We start from the raw sequence: 17,946 nt of genomic DNA on the forward strand, positions 1-17,946 counted from the left end.
AAAAGAACCATAAACCATGGGAACATATTTACTGGTTGTTTTTTTAAGCTGTTGCTTTGGTTTTATTTTATTATTCACCAGAAAAACATTTTGAGCAGACAAACTAAAAACCTTCCAACGGCCAATTTTCCTGTCTAGTTACTCACGCTTGTCACAGGGAACTAATTTATTGCACGAAACATTTAACTAATCACGTTGAAGGCACGGCCGCCATTTGCGCTTAAAGGAACGAAGCAGAATATTGAGCTTAAAGTTTTGAGAAGTGTTTGGGGCGGCACAAAAGTTGTTGGTTTCCGCGAAACACCTCGGAGAAAATAATTGCGCTTTCAACATCAATAACGCAAACATATTAGAACAAATTGACTTGTGTATTATGTTGGAGGTCGTGAAAACCTCGCCAACATTTTCAGCCCAAAACAGTTGAACCTGACATACAGAGCCTCCGCCCATCAAGGACATTCAACCGCCAGGAACAGCGGAATCGCCTTTATTGAGACGAAACGACAGATATAGCGGCCTAATATCGAGGAAGCTGAACGTGGAGGACATGACTTCGAACAAGTCCACTTTTATCGAACGTCCCGTGCACAAACTGGTCTCACTGGTCCACTTCTCATCCATGATTACTTTTGGCAGACAAGTTGGATTTTGTCGGCGTCGGCGAAACAGGTAAGTGTTGTTATTTGCCTTGTAAGCTATAGCTATGGAACCATACCGGCTGGTCCGCTACGTTATATCGAAAGAAAGCATTTGATTTTGAAGCACTATTAATTACGTCACACTTATTCAACATTATGTCGTATATTGGTAAGAATAAATTGTGCCACCCATAGTTACTTCATAACATTATTATTACATAACATTACGTAATTATTGCTACGTTGGACAAGTAACTTTAAAATATTTCACGTTGTGTAATTTACTTTATCCCTTTAAGCACAAGTTCCGGACAAGCGCTAAAAGCGCGTTGATAACGTTTGCGGATATTTTGTGATTCCGGCAACTGTGGACCTAAAAATCGGACAGGTAAAGCAGATATGACCAATTTGGCAGGTGGAAGGATGACGTTTTAGTTTCGAAGCTTTTCAAAGAGTTTGTGGTTTTTGATAGAATATTCAGCCTAATCTTGTACTTGGAATTCTCATTTCTCAGTTTTAAATGTTATTCATCACTGACGGTGAAAGTATTAAAGTGAAATTGTCATTATGCCGTTCGACAACTTTTCCTCCGAAATTAAGTCATCGTATAGTTCTACAACTGATACTATCTTCACAGGTATAGTGACGTCATAATTAAAAACAACAAAAGCTTTGATTTTGTAAAATATTTTTTTCGGAAACAAGTTAGAAATATTTAATTAGAAATATAAGTTGCTAATAAATAATATCTCAAATACATAACGGAACATTTCGCTTTAATTCTTATTTTCGTTGTTTTCAGATAAACGGAATTTTGTGTGAAGTTATGATGAGAAATATTTATTTTTTCTTAACAAACGGTTTATTTTTGCCTAGTAGCTTTATTGGTTGCGTAGTATTATGTGTAGCATGGTCAGATACGTGGGAGTATGTGTAACTTTAAAACGAAGTGGCAAGATGATATCAACTATGGGTAACAATAGATTAATATTTGAATTAAGATGTTAAATAAATAAATATTTGCACTTAAACAAATTCTTTTTAAAGGTATTATTACAAAATAGAATTAAAGTAGGTCGTAAAGCTGCAAAGTCTGAACGTGGAAATATCTGGGAAAACAATATATTTTAAAAATTCACCAAATAAAGATTTATTTTTGTTTTAGTCCAGTAACAAATTGACTATTTTGCCAATAATAACAAAATATCTGTTGGGAAGCAATTGAGATAAAGATGATTTGTTTCTTTATATTTCGACTTTAATCTTTCCACTTGGGCCTTTTCTGGATCAAATCAAAGCAATATTTTATAAGCATGTGTTGTGATGGAAGCCGGACTACAAACATTTCCATCTCGGGTCTTATTATTGACAATCTCTATCTTAAGAAAATGAAATGCGAAGTCGATTGTTGGTCGCATTTTAAATTGCAGGGAGCGATGGAGCGGGATACATCTGGGAACAACATTATGAATTATTCCTGATGGTGTCGCTTGGCATGATCGGCGCCGTCGTTATTACGATTGTGGTTTGTATCTATGACACGAGATTTGAGAATCAGGCGATTTGTGGCCCGTGTCGGAGGTGTTGGCAAAATTGGCGGAATCGGCGGAATCAGCGGAATCGGCGGCAGGACGAAGAACAAGGTACATTGTCTTTACGTTGAAAACAGAAGTAACAAAAAAAGTTAGTTGATACGATGTAAAAGCGTAATGTTAGAGAATATTTCAACCAGCACGCAGTTTATTGAAATGTTTGTTATTTTGAAGAAAATCTAGATGACATGGAAATGGACAAATTAAATTAGAGCCGGCGATAAATTGAACCGAAGCATAAATCAGAAGAACGTTTTTCCGTTTCTCAACAAACTTGAGTGGCTACAACAAACCTTTTTCTAAAAATTACGAGTATATGCAAATTTGTACGGAACGTTGTAATACACGAATTTGTTTTTTCGTTACTTTGCTGTTTGTTAACAATTTAGCAACAAGTGACTGTTGAAATATTGTGTTTAATTCTTATTATCATCACACTTAATTAAATTAATCAAAGTTGTATTTATGTTAATAAACGATTCATGATGTCACAATTGATATCTTCCAAACAGACTGCAGTAAGCTTCTGGCTATTTTGTAAATGATTTAATTCGTGTCAACTGATTCGTTGCTTAGACGTTGCTTGCGTCAGGATCTCAGATCTTGCGTTTCACGCTCATCTGTTGACTCGCGTGTAAATAAAATTACAGGCTGCTCTTATCCTGACTATAACTGGTTATTCCAGATTTGCTGTGGTACTAAACTCTTCTCCGTTTGGATGTGAGTGAACAATTTGTCATAACTAGCAATGAAATTGTGGCATCCCGACATCTGAGTAGCCAGTGTATGTACGTCATCAAACGTATCTCAACCAGGTATCTCACGTCTGAGGCAGACGGACATAGTTTGATTAGAAGTAGGTAGCAGTAGCAAGTAGGTAAGTAGAAGTAGCTTATTTGTTGGTAGATAAGATCTTTTTTTTCCTATATTGTTAACAAAACAATAATAACTGCAATAAAAACGACTTTTTATATTCCATTTAGAGATAGGCCTAGTTAGCCTTAAATATTTTTAACGAACATTTTCTCACAAAATACATTATTTATTTAAAAGAAAGTCAATATAAAAATACTAAAGGATAAATCAGATATTATCAGATATTAATCATAACTTTTAATGTATTTTTTCCTTGGGAAATTTTTTGTTCTATTCTTAAAATATTTATAATTTACCATTTTACCGTAATAAAAACACAACAAGCAAATTAAAAAATAATAAAATAAAAAAGAATAAAAAAACAAATAAAAAACTAACAATTATAACGAAAAATAATAATAGGAAGAAAAACAATTTGTGGTTTCATTTTGTTTATTTCGAATATTTATCGAAAAAAATTTCACAGAATACATTTTATTCAATGAAGCAAAAAGTCTACTGCCTGGATTTTCAAAAATTAAGAAATATGTTATAATTTCATTTTTTTACAAAACAATACAAGAATTGTACAGTTTAACCTAAAACCGAGTTTAATCGACCAAATCCAACTGTCACAAGAGACGTTCAAGATGACGGACGTAAGTCAAGTCTGAAGATACAAGATGTGAAGTAAAAATTATTTTGCGTATAAAATTTAAGTGAAATGTTTGAAATAAAGTAATTTTAAGTTTTTATTATTATCGTGACTTTGTCTTCTTTATTCTAATGTTTGTTTATTTCATCTCGTGCAGAAGTTGTCAAAAACAAAGATAATAAAAATTTCCATCGAGTCCGTGGCTTAAAATGGGGTTAAAATGGAAACAAATGTTCTCATAAAACATAAAAAATTTGAAAATGACAGCAGCAAAACGCTCCTTATGTTAATATATTCATCAAACTTGTTTTTGTTGGACGTCAAAGATTGATACAATACTTTTCTCATTGACGTTTTCTTAGAAAACAATTTTAAAAGATTCCGACTTTGAAACAAATCTAATAAACTTGTGTTTACTTCACTAAAAAAAACAATTGCTGTAGAAGCACTAAGAATTATTATACACTTGAAACCGATTAAAACAATACATAATACCTGAAGCTATTAGGCATTCTGCATTCTCTTAAGGTGCACGCAAATTGTGATTACAATGTTTTGAAAAAATTGCAAATCAGGTTTTTCTTTGTTGCGTCAGATCGTTAACTCATCCTTCAAGCACAACTTCTGCGCGGACGTTCCAAGTGTTTTGATAAATTCTGCGCTTTGTTGAACCCTGAAACTGTAAAAATTCAGACAAGCAAACCAGATGTGACAAGACTGATGACGTGGTAGATGCACAACACGAGGAACCGTTTAATTTTATGTCATTGTATTAACTGCCACTTATAATGCAGGTCAAGGAAAGCAAATAATTCGTTCACATGGGTCGTAGAAGCAAGCTGTAGAAAAGTGAATGAATATCAGTTAAAGTCCAAGATATGGATTTCGAAACAAAACTTTCTACCAAATATTAGTCAAGTTTGTGCTTTTCCTGCGTAACCTACTTTCCATGGCTGATTCTTTGCGTTTAAACAAGTTTTATGGTTCTTAAGTTTGTGTTCAAATATATCCGGTTAGTTCAGAGTAATTAAGTCGGGGAAACACCGATACCGTTGTTGAAGCTTAATATGAAAGAAGCTGAAGTTAGCGCTTTGACTGAACAGCTATCACAGTAAATGGTACAGCTTTTATACGGTTATTACTATTGCATGTGGTCTTGTGTTTTGCAACAATGTGCTTTGTCATAACAGACACAGCATTTAGTACAATAAGCGTCGAAATGTTGACAGGCGAAGCTTCACTGAAAACAACCGAAGAAAACTCGATGACAGATGCAGCTCAAAATCTTTCACCTGTAACAACCATTACTGTGACAACTGATGCTTTCGCTACAATTAATATGACGTCATACTTGAAACAACACCAAGCAACCTTCAATTTGTCCAATTATAATTGGTATTTTGCTTCACAGTTTTTAGCATTGATTTGTTGTTGTAAGACATACTTCAAACACCATGAGATGGAGTTCCTGATCAAATACACATAAAGAATTGTTGCTGACTATTGTGTTAACTGGGTCTTGAGTCTGAAGAATCGTGCGTTCTGGTTGATGTGGTCGTAAATGTGTTATTATTTTTCAGATATTGGGACAACCTACGAACCTACAACAAACTATGACGAAGCTTCAAATCGTAAAAGTAATCACAAATATTGTTTTTAAAATATTCTTTAACAAACAAATTCCCGTATAAAAACGTTTTCATAGTATCATTGAGAATTTCAAAAAGTCTAAAAACACGTAAACAATTATTTTTGTTTCTATTCAGCAACAAATTGTATTCTGTTATTTAATAAAAAAATGATCAGACGCAAAACGATAAACAGCTTCAAAGTTTAATTTATTTCGTTTGTTCTCCACGTCATAGCCTCATTAGCAAAGTTTTTTAGGTTTTTTTCAGCATAAAACTAAATACTGGATAATAAGTAAATATTGGCTTCGAACTCGTACTCACAGTATCGGACATGAGTTGGAGTAAATTGGCATCCTGCGCACTTAATACCGGTCATTGCTGTACAACGTTTCCTAATTTAATTTAACATTTGTTTAAATATTTAGCAAAAATTGCAATCATAGTTTTGATTTTCTGGCTGGTTTTAGTCGTTCTTGTTGGCTTTGGTTGTTGTGTTTTTAAACAATGTTTTATTCCTCGCCAACGAAATCGTCCCAGAAACGAAGATCGAGGTAAGAAAAGTCATACCTACGAGCAGGAACCAAATTCAAGGATATCGTGTTACTGAAAAATATACGCACTTAGTCTATCGCCCACTTAACTAAATATTTTGTTTTATGTTTAGATATTCCACTTGACGTAATACAATTGTCGAGTTTTAATGAGGTCGGGATTTTGTGAACGACGACAACGTTTATGAATCTCAAAATTTCTACAAACTCAAACCACCCGATTGAATATGTCATTGCACCGCTCTTTATAGCAATAACTAAACATATCTGCAGTCGTGTATTAGTCGTTGGTATTTTTCAGCGTGTTGTCAATAAAAAACTCAAATCAATCAAGTTTGACAATTTTTTGTTCAATGCTTTGAAAAAAAGAGTTACTTACGTTTCCATTCTGTTTGTTCTGTTAGTATTTTTTTCTTGTTTAATTTCACATAAACAATAATTAATGCGTTAATAACAACTATTTTAAAAAAACTCCCAACTTTCCACAAAATGTTTATAAATTTGTATTTGTAGCTTTCTACACTCAACGATTTTATTCTTGGTTAATACCGATATTTTATTTTGCAAAGATCTCTACAAAAAGTATTTTAGTTCGGATTAAACTTCGGTAAAACTTCGGTTTCGAGTAAAACGGTTTCGGAAACCTCATTTTCGACAAATGGCGGTCGATGATTTTCCTTACCTGGCCTACTGACTGCATCATGCCTAGGTTGAAATATCATCATGGGAATGTTCACCGACGAACGTTAAAGTTTAAGAAGACTAATTTGAATTTATTTGAGATTATTTATTTAAAATTTAATTTAAGTTTAACAACATTTGGTTCGTTAAAACGAAGCATCCGATCGTTCCGAAAAGACCGACGCTGAGTTGATTGAAATTATTAACTTAAACAAAACAACGTCCCAGCTTTTACAAAATATTTATAAATCTTTGCGAGCTTCTACAGCTTCTATGTAATGAGGAATCAATTTTATTCTTTCGCAAACATCTCTGTAGAAGTTGGCCCGGAGTGGATAAATGGTAATAAGTTGGTTTTTTCGCTGGAACATCGCCACAGATACGACAACTTCAGAATCGCGTTTCGGTTATTTCATATTTTTTTATTAAAGCCAGTTTTGTCGCATACGTTGTGCTTTCCAAGTTTGTGACTGGATGCCGCTTTCAACGACTAATTTTTGGACTTTGGATGAGCGGAAACGGCCATTTTTGTTCCAAACTTAAATTAATCGGAGAAATCTGTCAATAAAACTTTTTGATATTAGTTTTATACTTTTTTGTAAAATCAACGAGCGTTTAATGAGCCCTTAGTTACCTCATAATGCGACACTGCATTTCTAATTTATACTTCAAAATGCAGAATGTCAGAATGAATGAATGAAATGTCAGAAATGCATTGTATAATGCGTATCCACACGCAAACGTTCCACGTGTAAAATCAAAAGCCAACACACATCTTCAATTGAATGTACAAGTTCTTTCACAAATAATCTGCGTTTTGTTTTTATTTCTTCGAGCATAAATTCCACGCGAACAATCATCGCCTGTTGATTACATCTGCTCTTTCTTAATTTACTTCAATACCAACCACACGACAACCAAAGCAAATATTGCACAACTAGTCGGCTGGAAGAAGGTGTGTTGGTGTGTTGGTACTTCTTTTAATCAGCATTTTTTAAAGGTTTACAGTTTCATGATTAAATTATTTGAACAGTCTTTTGTAATACAAACCGTAGAAATGAAACGATTAGTTTCAATCTTTAAAATTAGTTCGCTGCAAAACAGCGTCAAAAGTTTCCCAAAAACTAAAAATCAAAAAATATAGTTTTTGAGTTTAAATTGCTTGTAAACTGGTCATGTAGCCATTTCTAAGTTTCTTTTAAGAGTTGTTGTTAAAAGCTGAAATTTAGGATTTAGCTTTGAGGGTTTCCTGATTTCCGTGCATTAGTTTGGTGTCAAGCAAATATGTTAGTGCCAAATATAAATCTTTTAGCAACGCAAACATTCATGTAAACATATTCTCATTTTTAGGTTCACTTCAGGAGAACGTCAGAATTTTCCGAGAAAAATCCAAGCAAGGCAGTTTCAGTTCAAGTTTCAGTATTGTTTGAGCTTTGCGCTTATTTCGACCTCAAACAAAGAAGTCGTTTTTTTCGGTTTAAATTTGACGCTTTTTTATTAAAATGAAATTTATATCGACGCACAAGTACTTTGCATTACAGACCTCATCGCAGTGTTGAACAGTTTGAACAAAGACATGGGGGACTTGGATAATGCGATGATTGCGCTGTTGGTCTTTGCGTTTGTCGTTGCAAGTTTTTGCCTGGTGTTGTTAATTCCATTCTTTGAGATATGTTCGCAGCAAATAAATGTTCGACGCAGAAAAGGTATTTAAAGTTTACTATAACAAGCTGAGAAAGATTAATTATTATAAGGTGGTACACCTAGGTCCATGTTAAAATGTCTTATTAAAGTATATTCGTGATTTAAAATGTTGGTACTTTTACTAAATAATCAGAATCCCTCAAATCGGGAACTTCTCTTTAAAATTCATTTCATTGAGAAAATGTAATTTTCTAGAAGCAGATAAAAAGCAACGGGAAAGATTACAATTTGAGGCATATCTACAATGGCTTAACTAGAGACGATTAATTATCTTTACTTTATTCACGTTGTTTTATACTTGGTTGATGATACGTTTAAAACTTTTCCATACAATCCCCGTTTCAATAGGAACTTTACATAATATAAAGTTTCGTATATTGCGACATTTATTTCTGCAAGTTTATACCTTGTCTACCTTCTGTAATTAATGAAGAAGAATTAGTTGAACATAAATCAATAAGTGATGGTGCGGATATAAAGGAACCTGCAGGAAAGTTGCAGGTTGTCCGATGCATGAAGTGTTTAAGCAGCAGCCTGGTTGGTGAAGTTGAAGCCGGTGTCAATGCCATGTATGTAATTACAAGTCTTACACAAAACCACAAATAGACCATTTTCTACTTGTATGCGCATCTGGATATAGCTTTGCGCCGCTTTTCTTTACAATATGTAAATATATCTGCAGTCGTGTATTAGTCGTTGGTATTTTTTAGCGTGTTGTCAATAAAAAATTTCAATCAATCAATCAAGTTTGGAGATTTTTCATTTAATGCTAGTTACAGTTTATTATGAAATGTTAAACCCTCTATCACTTGCTGTATTTACTTCATTTGACGGCAGCCAAATAGTTTCATTCGTTATCAACGACCAGGTGTAAACCAGCAAGAGTCTTACCGGAAAACAAACCGTGATTTAGCAGTGGCAGCCAACCGATATCGGAAACCTCATTTTCGACGAATGGCGGTCGGGAATTTTTTTTACCTGGCCTACAGACTGTATCATGCCTATGTTGAAATATCATCATGGGAATGTTCACCGACAAAGTTGCTCCTCACAGGCGTTGAAAGCTTTTTTAATTGTCAATATGTTGCCAGATCAATGATCAACATACGAGATCGATGACGATTTACCTTCATCTCAAAATCCTTCTCCAGCTCCAGTGTTTCGTTTCACAACTGACACTTTCACTACTGGTAATATGACGTCATACTTGGATGATGTTGTGGACAACTTTGATTTGTCTAAACATCTGTTTCTTAGCGACACCCGTATCCATATCGTGGTTTGACCGATGTACTTGGCAGATAAATCACATTTTCTCTTAAACTATTAATAAGCTTCATAAGAACGCAGCATGTGTTAAGTGGTTAGATATATGCTGTTGTGTAATATATTGCGGTTAGTATTTGCAAGAAATACATGTGGTAATATTTAGACACGACATAGATATACTCTGTAGACACACATATACATAGATACTTTGATATATGCATTGGTATGTTGTCCACTATGAGGTTATGTTTAATTTATGTGATTGAATATTTGCTGTTATGTTTTAGATATTGGGGCATCTTGCAAACCTGAGACAAACTGCGAAAACAGTTTAGCGACCACAGGTGAGAGCAATAACTGATGTTTTACATTAGAATTTCCAAAAATTCACACACTCAAATAAAACATTTGTAAGATATCATCGAATAAAGGATGAATGGTAACGTCCGAATCGGACATTGAAACATGGTCGAGTGTTTTGTTTCGAGTTTGCATTTGAGCATAAGGTCGGGTCAATAACATAAAAGCATGTAAGCATACATTCATTATGTATGAAACATTTATATTATAAAACTAAAAGTGAAATTAAAATTTAATTACATTAATTCTAATAATTTTATTCTATAATTTGCTATAGTTGAATTAAGAAGTTAAATTAAATAATGAATTGTATTCTAAAATTGAATAATTATACGTGTAAAACTTATGTTGGAACGTAATTTTAATTACGTAATTCAACATATCTAATTTTTACTTTTTACTTTTTAGGGTCTAGCGAATGAAAAGCATAAAAACTAAGTGCCATTTTGTTCGAGCTTGGATCTGATTTGGGCCTAAATCACTGAGTCCGTTTCCATCTTTTGTTCAAAATTTAAAATTTGAAGTAGAGTGAAAAAAGCAAATCCACGAAGTATTTTAACCCGAGCACCTTATTACAGGTCCCAATGCAGTAAACGAACATGTCGATGACCCGATTGATCCAGCGTTGAAAGTTCTTTTTACTTTGTTAGGACTTTTTGCTGCAGTTTGTATTGTGGTTCTATATAAATTCTGCTGTAAACCTCCGCCAAGGAAAGTGCAAGGTACTTGACAATTGAGATTGCAGGTTGCATATTTACAGAAGGCCTAATATCATCTTTAACATAAATATCACTAAACTTTTATATTTGTTCAGATGTTCCTAAGAGAGAAATTGAGCAAACATTAAAGGATTGCGGATTGCGGTGAAACAAACAGGGATTACATGAAACGTATGAACAAAAATGCAGTAGTTTGTTTTGGATCAAACTGTAATTGGAACTTTCTTTATTTTTCTTTTCCATTTATTCCCATATTTTTCTCCTAAATTTAACGTTTAAAGTTTAATGCGTTGCGTCAATGAATACTTTATGTTGCGTAGATATTCGTGCACCATGCTTTTGTTACATGGATAAATTAGTAAATATTCCCATTTTTATTGTAACCATGCCATCAACTTTAAACTGGAGCCTATTATTCAGCTTCATACATTTACATTTGACATATTTTATAGTTATACATTTATCAATGTGCTTGTTTCTGCACATTTTTGTCTGGTTTGTGATGTATCTTTTCTGACTAATAAAAGAAAATTATTTCGTTTGTAAGCTTTGACGTGTCTTTGACTTTGATGTTTAAATAATTTCCACAATTTCAGGTTGTGCAGTGCATGGAAATGCACCAAGAGTAAGTTTTAACCGCCAATCTTACCAAGCTGTTCCACAAAAACGTAAATAAATCTTGTTATATCTATTTGCAGCTGACCTCTATAGCCTGATGACAACTTTTTATTGTCGGTATTGGATTAGTCATGTGTATAAAACTACTAATACAACAGTGTGTATAGTGTCCTTGAGTCCTACAAGAAACTTTCAGTTTAATGCAGTGAACAAGTATGATACAAAACACGATACGATACAATATGAAATAATCGATACGTTTTAATTCTCAATGCGTCATTCAAGCAGTTACAACGGCATTTATATTTTTGTATTTCTTAGATTTGATCTGAATCAAGATACTGGGCTGACAGTATAGGAGCCAAAATTTATTTTAATATATTCTATGTACGAACATATTCTTCAAGAACTTTGGGTTCGTTACAACGACGCACCCGATCGTTCCGAAAAGACCGACGCTGAGTTGATTGAAATTATTAACTTAAACAAAACAACGTCCCAGCTTTTACAAAATATTTATAAATCTGCGCTTTGCGAGATTCTACAGCTGCTGTGTAATGAGGAATCAACTTTTCTTTCGCAAACATCTCTGTAGAAGTTGGCGTAGGATGGATAAATGGTAATCAAGTGGTTATTTCGCTGGAACATCGCCACAGAAACGACACCTTCAGAATCGAGTTTCTGTTATCTTAGTTTTTTATTAAAGCCAGTTCTGTCGCATATGTTGTGCTTTCCAAGTGTGTGACTGAATGCCGCTTTCAACGACTATATTTTAGACTTTGGATGAGCGGAAACGGTCACTTTTGTTCCAAACTTAAATTAATCGGAGAAATCTGTCAATAAAAAATTTTGATATTAGTTTTATACTTTATTGTAAAATCAACGAGATTTTCATGCGCCCTTAGTTACCTCATAATGCGACACTGCATTTGTAATTTATACTTCAAACTGCAGATCGACAGAAAGAGATAACTCCAAAAATTAGTTGCAATACAGTCGTTATATAATGTGTATACGCAAGTAAACGTTTAACGTATCAACGCAAAAGCCAACACACATCTTCAATTGAATGTACAAGATCTTTCACAAATAATCTGCGTTTTGTTTTTATTTCTTGGAGCATAAATTCCACGCGAACAATCAGAGCGCGTTGATTATTTCTGCTCTTTCTTAATTTACTTCAATACCAACCACACGACAACCAAAGCAAATATTGTACAGCTAGTTGGCTGGAAGAAGGTGTGTTACAAAAAAAATATAGTTTTTGAATTTAATTTGCTTGTAAACTGGTCATGTAGACATTTCTAAGTTTCTTTAAAAGTTGTTGTTAAAAGCTGAAATTTAGGATTTAGCTTTGAGGGTTTTCCTTATTTCAGTGCAGTAATTTCGTATGAGGCAAATATGTAAGTGACAAACATAAATCTTTTAAGAAACGCAAACATTCATGTAAATATATTTTCTAGTTATCATGAGAAAATGATAAATGAAAAAGTTCAAATCGATCAAGGATTTGTGGCCGAGTACCAGGTCGATTTTGAACTTGAACATAACTTAAGTTTAAATTAATTAAAAAAATATCGATGGAAACCATTTCGAAGTGATGTTCAAAGCACCTTCGACTCATTTTTATGTTCAATTCAGGATTACGTCAGAATTTTTTGAAAACTATCTAATCTAAGCAAAGCATCAAAATTCAGTATTGTTTGAGCTTTGGGCTGATTTCGACCTCAAACAAAGAAGTGTTTTTCTTGTTTAAAATTGACGCTTTTTTATTAAAATGAAATTTGTATCGACGCACAAGTACTTTTGTATTACAGATCCCATCGCAGTGTTGAACAGTTTGAACAAAGACATGGGGGACTTGGATAATGCGATGATTGCGTTGTCGGTCTTTGCGTTTATCGTTGCAGCTATTTGCCTGGTGTTTTTAAATCTATGCTTTGAGAAATGTACACAGAAAAGAAATGTTCGACCCAGAGAAGGTATTTAATGTTTACTATAACAAGCTGAGAAAGTTTATTATAAGGTGGTACAACTAGTTCCATGTTAAAATATCTTAAGTATATTTGTGATTTAAAATGTTGGTTTTTTACAAAGTAATCAGAATCCCTCAAATCGGGAATTTCTTTTTGAAATTCATTTCATTGAGAAATTGTCATTTTTTAGCAAGACCAGTAGACGTGGAGCTAGAGGAAAGATTACGCAAGGAGGCAATAGCAGAATGGTTTACCTAGTGACGATTAATTATATTTACTTTAATTGCGTTGCTGGAGATTACTTTATTTGTGATGCGTTTAAATTTCTGCACCATATTGTTCCTATAGAGTATAGACTAATCATTTCAAATATATTCGATTTTTTACAACCATGTGATGAAGCACTAGAGCGTACTTTCCAATACAATCCCCCTTTCAATAAGAACTTTACATAATATAAAGTTTCGTATATTGCGACATTTATATCTGCCTGTTTATACCTTGTGTACCTTCTGTAATTAATGAAGAAGAATTAGTTGAACATAAATCTATAATCGCTGGTGGATATAAATAAACCTGCAGGAAAGTTGCAGGTTGTCCAATGCATGAAGTGTTTAAGCAGCCTGGTGGGTGAAGCTGAAGCCGGTGTCAATGCCATGTATGTAATTACAAGTCTTACACAAAACCACAAATAGACCATTTTCTACTTGTATGCGCATCTGGATATGACTTTCACCGCTTTTCATTACAATATGTAAATATCTCTGCGGTCGTGTATTAGTCGTTGGTATTTTTTTAGCGTGTTGTCAATAAAAAACTTCAATCAATCAAGCTTGACGATTTTTCATTCACTCCTTTGAAAAAAACAGTTATTTACGGTTCTAATCTGTTTTTGCATTTTTTTGTCTTTAAAATTTATTTCTCGTTTAATCTCACCCAAAATAATTAATGTGTTAATAACCACTATTTCGAAAACAAAAAATACCGCCCAACTTTTCACAAAATGTTTATAAATTTGCTCTTTGTAGCTTTCTGCGATCATCGATTTTTTTCTTGGTTAATACCGATTTTTTATTTTGCAAAGATCTCTACAAAAAGTAATGTAGTTTGGAGTAAACTTGGGTAAAACTTTGGTTTCGGGTAAACCGATTTCGGAAACCTCATTTTCGACAAATGGCGGTCGAATATTTTCCTTACCTGGCCTTCGATCAGGATGCATCATGCCTAGGTTAAAATATCATCATGGGAATGTTCACCGACGAACGATAAGGTGTAAGAAGATTAATTTATATTTATTTAAGATTCTTTACTTAAAATTAATTTAAGTTTAACAACATTTGGTTCGTTACAACGATGCATCCGATCGTTCCGAAAAGACCGACGCTGAGTTGATTGAAATTATTAACTTAAACAAAACAACGTCCCAGCTTTTACAAAATATTTATAAATCTGCGCTATGCCAGCTATTACAGCTGCTGTATAATGAGGAATCATTTTTTCTTTCGCAAACATCTCTGTAGAAGTTGGCGTAGGATGGATAAATGGTAATCAAGTGGTTATTTCGCTGGAACGATCGCCACGGACACGACACCTTCAGAATCGAGTTTCTGTTATCTTAGTTTTTTATTAAAGCCAGTTCTGTCGCATATGTTGTGCTTTCCAAGTGTGTGACTGAATGCCGCTTTCAACGATTAAATTTTAGACTTTGGATGAGCGGAAACGGTCACTTTTGTTCCAAACTTTAATTAATCGGAGAAATCTCTCAATAAAACTTTTTTGATATTAGTTTTATACTTTCTTGTAAAATCAACGAGCTTTTAATGCGCCCTTAGTTACCTCATAATGCGATACTGCATTTGTAATTTATACTTCAAACTGCAGATCGTCAGAAAGAGATAACTCTAAAATTAGTTGCAATACAATCGTTATATATTGTAAATCCACACGCAAACGTTCCACGTGTAAACGCAAAAGACAACACACATCTTCAATTAAATGTACAAGATCTTTCACAAATAATCTGCGTTTTGTTTTTATTTCTTCGAGCATAAATTCCACGCGAACACTCAACACGCATTGATTACTTCTGCCCTTTCTTAATTTACTTCAATACCAACCACACGACAACCACAGCAAATATTGCACAGCTAGTCGGCTGGAAGAAGGTGTGTTGGTGCATTTAATCAACGTTTTTTAAATGTTTACAGTTTCATCTTTGAATATTTTGAACAGCCATTTGTGATACAAACCGTAGAAATGAAACGATTAGTTTCAATCTTTGAAATTAGTTCGCTGCAAAACAGCGTCAGAAGTTACCAAATCAGTAAAATTCAAAAAATATAGGTTTCGAATTTAAGTTGCTTGTAAACTGGTCATGTAGACATTTCTAAGTTTCTTTAAGAGTTGTTGTTAAAAGCTGAAATTTGGGGTTTAGCTTTGAGGGTTTTCCTGATTTCCGTGCAATAATTTGGTGTGACGCAAATATGTTAATGACAAATATAAATCTTTTAGGAAACCCCAACATTCATGTAAATAGATTTTCTAGTTATCATCAGGAAATGATAAATTGTAAAGTCCAAATCGATCAAGGATTTGTGGCCGAGTACCAGGTCGAGTTTGAACTTGAACATAACTTAAGTTTGAATTAATTTAAAAAAAATCGATGGAAACAATTTTCGAATTGATGTTGAAACCACCTTAGACTTATTTTTAGGTTCACTTCAGGAGTACCTCACTATTTTAGAAAAACGTTCTAAGCAAGACATTAAAATTCAGTATTGTTTGCAAACAAAGAAGTCGTTTTTTTGTTTAGAGTTGCCCCTTTTTTTTAAGAAGACATTTGTATCGACGCACAAGTACTTTTGTATTACAGATCTCGACGCAGTGTTGAACAGTTTGAACAAAGACATTGGAGACTTGGATAATGCGATGATTGCGCTGTCGGTCTTTGCGTTTGTCGTTGCAGCTATTTGCCTGGTGTTGTTAAATCTATGCTTTGAGAAATGTACACAGAAAAGAAATGTTCGACGCAGAGAAGGTATTTAATGTTTACTATAACAAGCTGAGAAAGTTTATTATAAGGTGGTACAACTAGCTCCATGTTAAAATGTCTTATTAAAGTATATTCGTGATTTAAAATGTAGGTTCTTTTACGAAGTAACCAGAATCCCTCAAATCGGGAACTTCTCTTTAAAATTCATTTCATTGAGAAAATGTAATTTTCTAGAAGCAGATAAAAAGCAACGGGAAAGATTACAATTTGAGGCATATCTACAATGGCTTAACTAGAGACGATTAATTATATTTACTTTATTCACGTTGTTTTATACTTGGTTGATGATACGTTTAAAACTTTTCAATCCAATCCCCCTTTCAATAAGAACTTTTCATAATATGAAGTTTCGTATGTTACGACATTTATTTCTGCCTGTTTATACCTTGTCTACCTTCTGTAAATAATGAAGAAGAATTAGTTGAACATAAATCTATAATCGCTGGTGGATATAAATTAATCTGCACGAGAGTTGCAGGTTGCCCAATGCATGAAGTGTTTAAGCAGCAGCCTAGTTGGTGAAGTTGAAGCCGGTGTCAATGCCATGTATGTAATTACTAGTCTTACACAAAACCACAAATAGACCATTTTCTACTTGTATGCGCATCTGGATATGGCTTTCACCGCTCTTCATTACAATATGCAAATATATCTGCATTCGTGTAATATTCGTTGTTATTGTCAGCGTGTTGTCAATAAAAAATTTCAATCAATCAAGTTTGACGATTTTTCATTCACTGCTTTAATAAGAGTTAATTACGTTTCTATTCTGATTGCATTTTTTATTATTAATTATTTCCCATTTAATTTCGCGCAATTTTTTGTTTATGTGTTAATAATCACTATTTTGAAAACAAAAAATACCGCTCAACTTTCCACAAAATGTTTATAAATTTGCTCTTTTTGGCTTTCTACGATCAATTTTATTTTTGAATTTTATTTTTGATTAATACCGATATTTTATTTTGCCAAGATCTCTACAAAAAGTAATGTTGTTTGAAGTAAACTTCGGTAAAGCTTCGGTAAATTTTTGGTTTCGAGTAAACCGATTTCGGAAACCACATTTTCAACAAATGGTGGTCGTTGCTTTTCCTTATCTGGCCTACAGACTGTATCATGCCTATGTTGAAATATCATCATTCATCTGAGATGATTTTTTTCTTCTCCTCCGAAGTTTGAACTTGGAGAAAGTTTTAGCTCGTTTTTACCCAGGCTTGAAAGTTTCTGCGGCAGTGTGGCACAACAGCAGCTGCTCGAAAACATGCTTTTATATTGACTTTACCGGAAGAAGTTAAGTTGGAAATGAAATGCAACGGTGCACAGTTAAGCACCATGAACTACAAAGAACTAAAGTCCAAGGCAGAGGAAATTGCTTGTTCTCACTTCGATGTAACAAGGCCAAACAACAGCTTATACAAAGAACCCAAGCATTAGGTGAAACCAATCGAAGTTACGTTAACGCCCTTGTCAATTTGGGACCATATGCATACCCGAAACCGGAAGATGAGGGCACGAAGAATGACGTCTTGTATAACGCTTTGATAACTGGACTGCGTAACAAAAATGAAGCAGAAAGGCTGGTCACGTGCAACATGGAGTTACAGTGTCCAAAGTTTTTAGATGCTGTCAAAAAGCTATTAATGAT

At 33.7% G+C, this 17,946-nt stretch overlaps 1 protein-coding gene and 4 long non-coding RNA genes across 6 annotated transcripts in view; all 5 read left to right on the forward strand.

The window, feature by feature from the left end:
• Nucleotides 1–17,946, forward strand: part of LOC143452881 (uncharacterized) — a 106,511-nt gene that overhangs the window by 75,955 nt on the left and 12,610 nt on the right. The window lies entirely within an intron of this gene.
• Nucleotides 1,020–2,711, forward strand: LOC143452762 (uncharacterized). The gene is made up of 3 exons (XM_076953850.1): nt 1,020–1,275; nt 2,069–2,281; nt 2,405–2,711. Exons 1-3 carry the CDS (start codon nt 1,206–1,208, stop codon nt 2,440–2,442), a joined length of 321 nt encoding a protein of 106 aa, XP_076809965.1. The 5' UTR covers nt 1,020–1,205; the 3' UTR covers nt 2,443–2,711.
• Nucleotides 7,510–9,049, forward strand: LOC143452624 (uncharacterized). Its single transcript, XR_013115072.1, has 4 exons — nt 7,510–7,558; nt 7,954–8,001; nt 8,145–8,309; nt 8,503–9,049. It is a non-coding gene; the product is annotated as an uncharacterized LOC143452624 (long non-coding RNA).
• LOC143452552 (uncharacterized) lies at nt 12,421–14,071 on the forward strand. 2 transcript variants are annotated; one of them, XR_013115057.1, is made up of 3 exons: nt 12,421–12,512; nt 13,091–13,255; nt 13,440–14,071. It is a non-coding gene; the product is annotated as an uncharacterized LOC143452552 (long non-coding RNA). The 2 variants fall into 2 exon arrangements; XR_013115056.1 differs by lacking the exon at nt 12,421–12,512 and adding an exon at nt 12,523–12,676.
• On the forward strand, nt 15,389–16,980 carry LOC143452882 (uncharacterized). The gene is made up of 3 exons (XR_013115114.1): nt 15,389–15,414; nt 16,122–16,286; nt 16,476–16,980. It is a non-coding gene; the product is annotated as an uncharacterized LOC143452882 (long non-coding RNA).

This window comes from Clavelina lepadiformis, chromosome 4 (assembly GCF_947623445.1).
Source record: "Clavelina lepadiformis chromosome 4, kaClaLepa1.1, whole genome shotgun sequence".
Lineage (NCBI taxonomy): Eukaryota > Metazoa > Chordata > Ascidiacea > Aplousobranchia > Clavelinidae > Clavelina > Clavelina lepadiformis.